Consider the following 9,497-nt stretch of genomic DNA (forward strand, 5'->3'; position numbering starts at 1 on the left):
TACACCAGGCAGGAACAGACCCTGCACGTTTCTCACCCTTCCACTGGCGCCAGCACAGCAGAGCAGATGATGCCTGGGCAGGATTGTAGGGACATCCAGTGGGGCAAGACCCAGCCTTACGAGCCTTCCCAATACACCTTTGGGTATTTTGTGAAACTTTGCAGTACCACTTCTTCTTTCCCTGTTCAGCCATGAACATATCGAACTAGAGAGCAAAGACAGGGTAGGCTGGCTGTGATGTACAGCCAGAGAAAAATGACTTGGCTCTTTAAATGTGCCTGATTTCAGTTTCTGCATCTGTAGAGAACTCGGCAGCTTAAGCCCCTTCGTACTAAATTATTAGTCATGTATTTAACAGTGTTTGTGCTAGTAGTGACAATTCACTGGCTGAGAATCAAAAAGTAAGTCCAATAAATACCTAGTGAAAGAAAAATGTACTTCTGATTACTGCATCCATTATTCTAAGAGCTTCTTTGCTTTATTCCATTTTGGAACAAGCTCAAATGTGCCAGCACTTTAGCTGCTGCTTAACTTGCTCTCCTGCACTTTGGATTAAATAGGCTTGTCTTCAGGCTCTGTCAGAGGGGCTGCAGAAAGTCTTGATGGAGCAACTTCCGATGCTACAAGCTCTTGCTGCCAAAACTCATTACTCTTGTGGCCGAGTCAGAGAAAGGGAGGGTGGATGAAGCCTCTACCTTGGAGCAGGGGCTGGGCTTTGGCCTGAAGCCCAAAACTGACACTGCAGTGAAGATCAGTTTGGCGGTGACACAGCTGTGGTGTGGGCAATTCAGCATTTGGGGTGGAAAATGTCAACAGGATGAGTAGGGGGAAGTGCAGGCACCCAAAACTTGTACCTCTACTGTGTTCTGTTTGCCTGCTGCAAGTAGAAGGTGCTTAATTATATTAAGATGGCTCTGCTTGGAGACACACATCTCGCATCTGATATGGAGGTGGTCAAATTCAATTTATATCTGCTTTCACTATGCTCTTCATGCTTTATTGCTCATCTGCACTGGCAAGGTGGTTTCCAAAACGGAACAGACAAGAAAGCATGATGCTGTAGCTTTTTGGTATGCTGAAACTATAGTGAAATGATGTTATCTAACACGGACAAGCAAGAACAGAAAAGGACACTCAGACACAGAGCATCCCAGAATATGGTAAGTTTTTTAAAGATTGCTAAAGGAATATCCAAAATATATTAAGAAATGTGTAAAATTTCTGTGTTTGGTGAAAGTCTCTTCCTTACCCGCAGCCCATGAACAGCACCCCAGGAGTGGCACTGCTCAGCATGCCTCAATTATAACTTCATTATATGTCTTATTTTGTGCCAAAGTTTTTCCTTCTTGGTCTCGGTAAGACCAGTCCTGACCAGGCTCTAAGTGTAATCACTGACAACGCAATTCAGTCTTTGTTTCTCCTGCTGTTAGGTCTTTGTACTGCTGACATCAGCAGTTTTGCTGAGTGCACCACAGACCTTATTGCTCTGGACTGTCACAGGCCTCTCTTCTACCTCAGTTATATAATGAAAGAGTTCTTGGGTTAAAGTAAATGGCACAGCTTTATTGGTCTAAGTAAAAAAGTACAAAACATTTTTACAATAGAAGCTGGTTATTTGTTTGTGAGGCAGTAAAACTGAGGGACCAGGCTCTCTGCTTGCAGGACCGAGGACACATGCAGAGCTGCTGACCTTGCACACCAGGCCTTCACTCTCTGGAACACAAGCTTCAGCTCAGTGAAGTATCTAACTTGCTGCAGGGGCTGCAGTCTTCTGACACAGCCTTGCCAGCAGCCCGGCCATTTGTAAAAGTGAGTTCACCCCTTCTGCTATCTTCATATGAGTATACCCGATTTCCTGGTGATAAAGACATTGTAAAATTCTCTGCTTCCCTCCCCAGTCTATGTATAGTATGACTAATGGCTAAATAGAACATACCCCTTACTGCTAAGAGACCAACTTTAAGTCATTCAGACTTCAGAGAAGTGCATCTTCTCTTGTAAAACAACTAGCATACCTTTGGGTTTTCTTTTATATCAAAGCCTGTATTTCCCCACTCCCTTTATAAGAAGCAAGGTGCATACGTTTGAGTACAGGTTTTAAATATGAAGTGTTTCCATTACACCAGATTTACTATTTGTCAATTGGCTGTTAATATAATAGTATTATAGTTTAGTATTACCTATTTGACTAGAATCAGCTATGAGCTTCAGGAAAGTTCTCAAGGAGTTATCTGAGGCTTTGATATACATAATAAATTCAGCCAGCATTACGTTTTATAGTAATTCTAGCTGATCACTAAGGTGACTTTTGATACTTCTGCGGGTGGTCAGACATTAAACTTCATGTGACCCTTCTTACTGACAAACTGATGACGCAGAGTGGGAAAGAAAGTCATGAGTTAAGAAAGACCTTTTTCACACTATTATATGGCAAATCTCAAACTGAAAAACCCTGAGGCTGCCCCTCAGGATCACATCCTCTTCTCAGGAAGGCCCAGAAGACCCGACCAGACCCCATGCTAACACTAGTGCGTTAGTACTAACCTTGATAAATTCCAGTTTCAGATATTCTGGCATCTGATAGGTTTTACACACACGGAAGATGTTGCCAATCACATCTTCTGGAGCGTATCCAAGTCGCCACAGGTGGGCAAGAATCTGTGCAGGCAAGAATAATCCCTCATTTATCTGCAAAACTTCCCAGGTGAGTCAAGTCTATTCACCTTTGGAACAGCTGAATATTGCTACTGGAAGTGTATGTACTGTTCATCAGATGATTTAACATCAACTGTTTAGCAAGTAATTTCAATACAACTTGCTTTTTAGCAACCTCTGCATAAGAAAGGATTTAATTCATCACCTTATCTATGTGGCGTTGCTCCTATCTTAAAAGAAACAATGCACATTGTGAATTCTTCAATGGAAACAAGAATTCTATAGAGAAAAAGTGTGTAAGCCAACACAAAGCCTGAAAACCAACCTTGTATGCTTCATCAATGTTTGCATTGATGCAATGTTGTATCATTTCTTTCACAAGCAGAGGATGAGGCTCGTCACATACCTACATTAGAGAGAAATATTGGAAATCAGAAATATTGGAAGACTCCGCACTAAATCTCTGTTATTTTCACCAAGTTTCTATACAGTTGAAGTACCAAATCAGACACATTCTATAATACAGAATATGGCTTTTCAGCCATCCTGCCACAGCAGACTCATGATTCAAAAGTTATCACTGAAATTTCCCAGCAGTTATGTGACTTGTGTGCTTTGAGACATCTGCAACACCAAAGAGTCTCAGGCATGCATGCCATTAGGGACTGCAAGCATGTTCTTTCTTTTCAAAAGGCACATGTACTTTTTTACAGCCTCATGCTGTAGTTGCTACAGTGCTGTCTGCAAACTGGCAAAGCACTTCCAAAGGCTTAGCTATCTGATGGTAGTTCTCACACAGCTGTAGTGCTAAACTTCTAGCACCACTGGCTTCAGTATTACTAACCTTAAAGACATTTTCACTGTTTATAAAGCCAAATCCAGAGTATGTGGACTGTAAGTTGTTTAATGCCTGTAAAAATAAAAACAAGACTTCATTTATTTTCTGAAGTACTCCTCTATCCCCTCCTCAGGCTGAAACAGGTCAGATAATGATACCAAATAAGCAGTTTTCAATTAAGCAACAGAGCAAACCACAGATGTATGCAGACTTGTTTTCTGACACGAATTTGGTATCCAGTTCTCACCAACCCAATTTTTTAGGAGCAGATCCACTTTAAAACTTCACAAAATCAAACAGTTTAGTCACTTTTGTGCCACAGGTCACATCCCCTTTGTTTACCTCTCCAATGACAAATCACTGAAAGCCACAAATTCAAAGGGTTGTTTTTACTTTAAACAGAAGCCTTTCTGTTTCATTGCCTTTCTTCTTTTACCTGTCTCATATCTCCTTGGGCTGTGAAGATAATGGCTTCTAGTCCATCATCTGTATACGGTACATCCTCTTTCTCAACAATTTTCAGTAGCCTTGCAAGGATTTGTGCATCTGTCAGCTTGGTGTAACGCAGCACTGCACATCGGGACTGAATAGGTTCTAAGGACAGAGATGCGTAATTAGAATTTCTCTCTTCTCCCAACGCTCTCCCTTCTCCCAAACCCATTTGTTTTCATCTTGGAAAAAGCTATCTCAATTTCCAACTCTTCATTCATCTTCTCTTAAACAAAAACATGTCAGCTACAAATGGAATATAGCATGTCCTTAAGCATATACAATTGTTATAGTTCTTCACTTGAGCCTAAATGTGCTACTTGAGTTTTCGCAGACATGTGCCAACATATAAGAAGCTCAGCTCCTGGTTTTCTGAATGTGTATGTTTATCATGTTATTTTGACAGCTAAACAAGAAAAGTCTAAAGGTCTACGATGTGTTAGCATATAGGTAAACTTAAAGATTATGTTTCAAGAAGGACAATAAAAGGAGTTCAATACCCAGTAAACAATACATCAAACATCTTAAACTGTAGCAGAGTTGGATGGAGATCAAGCCCCAAGTATGAGAAATCTGCTTCTGTGGTCAGGCACAGCACTATCCATCAAAAGCAGCTGTTCAGAGGGTTCACTGCATAAATACACTCTTCTTTCATTAGCTGGAGGTACAGGTGGGTTGATTTTCCAGAAGTACCACGGTTTCTTGTAATGAGCAGGTCCAAGGTATGTCTGAAAACTGCTCTGGAAGTCAGCCACCAGTACAGAGAACATGCAACAAAACACCCAGGGACTAGCAGCATGTTACCTATGATTTTGTCAGAGGCATTGCAGGCAAGTGCAAAGCGTGTTGTTTTGGAGTATATTTCCATGGTTCTTCTCAGTGCTTGCTGTGCTCCATCTGTCATGCTGGGGGAGAAAAGGAGTTAGGACAGATTCTGCCCTTTACTGACTTATAGATGCAACCTAATCACTATTTTTATACAAGCATCAGAGTTTACTGATGTTAAACAGTGCTTTATAAATTAGCTGACATTCTGGCTTGATAAATTAAGCAGCTTTTGGTAGTCATGTGAACAAATCACCCCGCAGTGCAGGTAGTCACTGAGACCTCTATAAAACTCACATGCAATACTCAGTATCTCCCTTAAACCAATGATCTCTGCCTGGTATGTATAATCTCTTAGCAACACTGTTCAGTGCATATTTATTTCCTAACAGATTGGTTTTGGTAGCCTGATAGAAGCACCCAAGACAGCAACTCTGCAGACAGGGCAAATGCAACCCATTCACGTCAGAGCTGAGGTCAAGAACAAAACAACATACCTGTCTGCTTCATCTAGGATGATTATTTTATGCCGACCTTTTGGAAGCGTGACCTTTTGCTGGGCAAACATTTTGATTTTGTTTCTCACAACATCAATGCCTCTGGAACAATAAATCAAGAGATTCACGATCAGTTGGGTGAAATTACATAAAAGATTTTATTCAGCAGCCACAGTGGCTGAAGGGCTCCTGAGCTCCCTGTTCTTTTACTGTTTGCTCCTGCCCCTTCAGCTGTGCCAGTATAACTGCTCTGAAACCATGTTGTAAGCCAGACTCCCTAATGGATTCAGATTTAAACACCAATAATCCTCATTTTTGAAGGTTTTGAAAAAGTAATTTAATAGTAGCAGTACATATATCAGTAACCTTACTGGCAGTACTCATGAAATGACTTATGTTTGGCAAATGGTAGGGGTAATAAATGAACAAGGGCAGAAGCATTTAAGACAGCTCTGGCAGTATTTAACACAGCTGCATCCAAAGACCCAGCTGTAACTCAGAACAGCTTAAGAAACTTATCCCTGGCCATGTTCAAGGCCAGGAGCAATCTGGGGTCTAGTGGAAGGTGTCCCAGCCCATGGCAGGGGGCTGGAACTGGATGGGCTTTAAAGTGCCTTCCAACACAAACCATTCTATGAGTCCAAGAAAACCAGCTGGACAGACAGCATCATATTAGCACAACATGGACAGTTTTCTAGATAGAGGCCCATCAAAGAATTTAAAAAATAAAGAATTTCAGTATAAACAAGCTGCTCATTTTTTTAGGAGGATCTTCATGAATGTGGGAGGAAGCTTAGCTCTTTAAAGTAAATTCAAGAAGACAGTACCATTATGGATTCTGCTCTCTACCTGTTTAATTTTTGTATATGAAAGCATCTATCAAGTTTATAAAACATCAGTTGATAATATCTATATTCATAAATTGACACCAAAGACTGCCCAGCTTTTAGTTGGAAAACCTGCACTGAAATAAGTGCTAGAGGCCTTACTATAGCAACCAAGCTGGCATGAGTTCAAATATAAAAATAGGTATTTGCTTCTCCATTAAAAGTTTGGTAAGTTTTATTTATTCTCACCTGTCATTGGAGGCATTCAGCTCCAAAACAGCATCCTTTAATGCAGGACCAAGCAGAGCACGAGCCAAGCAGAGGATACTGGTAGTTTTACCTGTTCCTGGGGGGCCCTAGAAATGCAACAATGCAGCAATTTCTGCTAAGTTTAATGTTGTTTTATAAGCTGTACTCTCTACAGTGCTCCCCAGACATGAAAACAGCTGCAGCAGAGGAACTGCAGAGAGAACATCAGACTAGAGGCTGCCCGAGTTCATGATCCTGCCTCCAGCAGAGGACAGAAACACAAGACGTAGTTCAACAGGCACCTGAGGGCCAAGCCGGTTTTTAACAGCAGGTTGTTTACTTGTGCATTCTGCCAAGAACACTGCTCCATGACTGTGCAATCAACATCTCTCTTACCAATACATTCAGGCACAACACAAATCTATACTGAGAGGCTCCCACAGCTAGATTTCCAAACCAGGGCCAACACAGTGAAATACAGTACAAGACAGCAATACTTACAGCAATTATAATATTTGGTACATTCCCCTCTTTTGCAAAGACCTGTGAAAGAATGATAAGAAGAAATTACATGAGAATATAAAAGAAATAGAAATGGAAGGAACAGATCCAATTCTGTTCTATTTTAAGCATGGAAACATGCTGCTCTTTTTCTGTTTTCATATTTCTTAACTTTGCTGCTTTTGTGTTTGGGATTTTTTTTTTTTTAATTGAACCATTAGAAGTCAGTCCCTAGAATAATATGGAAAAACTTAAATGCACTTAATCCCACAGGCCTTTGGTACTCTTGCCTGTCTTTTGCATCTGTTTTAATTATATGCTTGCTAGTATAAGCTTTCTCTTAGCAAACACGGTGTTCACAAATTGATTTGTCACAGAAAATACTTTTCTTGCAGAAAAAACATTGTCTGTTTCTTTCTGTTATTATACAAACAACATATATTATATAAACAACATATATATATAGAAATTATATATTATTGAAATATATACTACATTATACATTATTCATTGAAACAATATTATTATAACTGCTACAAATTTTCTAAGTTGTATCAAAGCAGGGTCAATTTAAACAACCCAATTTAAGAAGGCATATTTCCTTAGGACACCAATCAAACATGTCCTAAAATGTGTAATTTCTTAAGTAAATCAGAAAGTTTTTTTCCCACATGCTCAAGTATGGATCTAAAAATACAGAAGTGCTTTTATTGGTCTATGGATTTATGCAGAATTATCTTTTTTGAGCTAAGCCATAAAACATATAGAGACAGATACACACCTCCAGCCTGCTCACAGTATCTTCATTTCCAACTATTTCACATAGTTTCATGGGTCTGTATTTTTCCACCCTGTAAAAATAAACACCTGCACAATTCAGCACATCTAATAAAGCTTTAGTAGTGCTTTGCATTGACAGAAAAGCAGGGTTATGTCAAGATAGCTAAGTTAGGCAAGTAATATAGTTAAGATAATGGCTTTAAGCTCAAAGACAGTAGATTTAAGTGAGCCATTAGGCAGAAGTACTTCATGTGAGGGTGCTGAGGCGCTGGCACAGGGTGCCCAGAGAAGCTGTGGCTGCCCCATCCCTGGCAGTGCTCAAGGCCAGGCTGGACACAGGGGCTTGGAGCAAGCTGCTCCAGTGGAAGGGGTCCCTGCCCGGGGCAGGGGTTGGAGCTGGAGGAGCTTTAAGGTCCCTTCCAACTCAAACCAGTCTGGGATTCTGTGACAGCATAGGACAAAGTTGACTTAATGTGCCTTCAGTGCAAACGCTGCAGGCTCTCCCCTAGCCGCAAAGCACAGCATTTCACAACACAAATTCCCGACAGGTTGTTTTACTCCCATTAAAAAGGAAGACAAAACCAGCTCGACACGAGTTTGGTGCCTCAGGCCCACACCAGGGATAAGCGGAGATGCCGCCCAGTGTGCCTTCTCACGACCAGCACACGGCAGGGCGGAACGGGCTGGATGGGACCTCTCGCTTTCACCACAGCCTGCCCGCTACGGGCCTGGGCAGGTCACCGAGTGCAGCCGAGCCCTCACCGCTGCGAGGGGTCCCCACTGCGGAGCACAGACCCCGCTGCTGCATCCCCGGGAAGGCCCCAAGCGCCCGGACCCGGACCCGGACCCGGACCCGGACCCGGACCCGGACCCGGACCCGGACCCGGACCCGGCCTTAGAGGGCAGGACCCCTGGTGCACGACGAGCCCCCACCTTCCCGCCAACGGCACGCACCACCCCCCTCTCACCCCATAGGCTATTCGCCGCCAAGCCCCGCCTTCCGCAACGCTCTGCACCAATGGCAGCGCGCCCTCGGCCCTGCCGCCCGCTCTGGGCGCCTGTCGCAGGCTCAATGGCCGCCCGCAGCCGTCATGCCCGGTCTGCTGCCGCTCACCAGGGCAGGTCATGGTGGCCGCTGGCGGCCGAGGCCGCGCCCGGGGTGTCGGACGAGCTCCGCTTCTCGCCTGCTGAGGGTCCAGCCTTCTCGTCCTCCGCGGTGTTCACCTCCATGGCGGCGGCAGCTCGCCCGGGCCGGCTCTCGCTTCTCTTCCGCCTCCCTGAGGGGAGGGCCGCTCTCGCAGGCCCGCCTCTGGCGGGGCGGGATGGCGGAGGCCGCCTGAGGGGGGTGGTGCTTGTGCCCTACCGTCTGGTTAAGGTAATTTGTAAAAGCAGCGGTATGTTTGCACTTCCCGAGTCCAAACCGTTGTTTGTTCTTCTGGCTGCCTTTATTTCCCCTATAAAATGAAAACAAATCATTACAAAATACTCTTAAGTAGGTACGGGTGTGTGTAGTTCTAGTGCTATGTATCAAACATACATGTTCTTTTTCCACCTAAGTAAACGCCAGTAATTGTCTTTTAGGCAAGGTAGGTGACATGTTCGAATTTGGTTCTCCCCAGACTGTTGGTTTCAGGAGTTACTGGCCCTTTGGTACATCTTTAAGCTTTGCTTATGCTCCATATAACCAATTATATTTGTGTTAGGCCAGTGAGCAGAGGATCTGTCCTTCAGTCAGGGCTCTGATTCCTTGGGAAGTGTTCCTAATTTAAGATCGGTACGAGGCAGGAACTCGGAATTGAGCATATTTGAAGCCCTGTGTGAGGGGTGATGCTTTAT

The 9,497-nt window shown here is 43.3% G+C and overlaps 1 protein-coding gene across 1 annotated transcript; it reads right to left on the reverse strand.

The window, feature by feature from the left end:
• Positions 1 to 1,542: 1,542 nt before the first annotated feature.
• RFC2 (replication factor C subunit 2) lies at positions 1,543 to 8,970 on the reverse strand. The gene is made up of 11 exons (XM_065694207.1): positions 8,776 to 8,970; positions 7,663 to 7,732; positions 6,882 to 6,923; positions 6,381 to 6,487; positions 5,305 to 5,406; positions 4,787 to 4,887; positions 3,930 to 4,087; positions 3,500 to 3,565; positions 2,981 to 3,061; positions 2,545 to 2,658; positions 1,543 to 1,855 (listed from the first exon to the last, which is right to left on the reverse strand). The coding sequence occupies exons 1-11, from the start codon at positions 8,889 to 8,891 to the stop codon at positions 1,745 to 1,747; spliced, it is 1,068 nt and encodes a 355-aa protein (XP_065550279.1). The 5' UTR covers positions 8,892 to 8,970; the 3' UTR covers positions 1,543 to 1,744.
• Between the last annotated feature and the right edge of the window lie 527 nt (positions 8,971 to 9,497).

The sequence above is a fragment of the Lathamus discolor genome, chromosome 14 (assembly GCF_037157495.1).
Source record: "Lathamus discolor isolate bLatDis1 chromosome 14, bLatDis1.hap1, whole genome shotgun sequence".
NCBI classification, from domain to species: Eukaryota; Metazoa; Chordata; class Aves; order Psittaciformes; family Psittacidae; genus Lathamus; species Lathamus discolor.

What these genes read in the sequence shown, in the direction of transcription:
- RFC2 (XM_065694207.1), bottom strand. Translation starts at nt 8,891, where the DNA reads ATGGAGGTGAACACCGCGGAGGACGAGAAGGCTGGACCCTCAGCAGGC. An exon ending in GGCCACCATGACCTGCCCTG is followed by an intron (nt 7,733 to 8,775) that starts GTGAGCGGCAGC and finishes TTATTTTTACAG; the next exon opens with GGTGGAAAAATACAGACCCA. An exon ending in ACATTGATGAAGCATACAAG is followed by an intron (nt 2,659 to 2,980) that starts GTTGGTTTTCAG and finishes TTGCCTGCACAG; the next exon opens with ATTCTTGCCCACCTGTGGCG.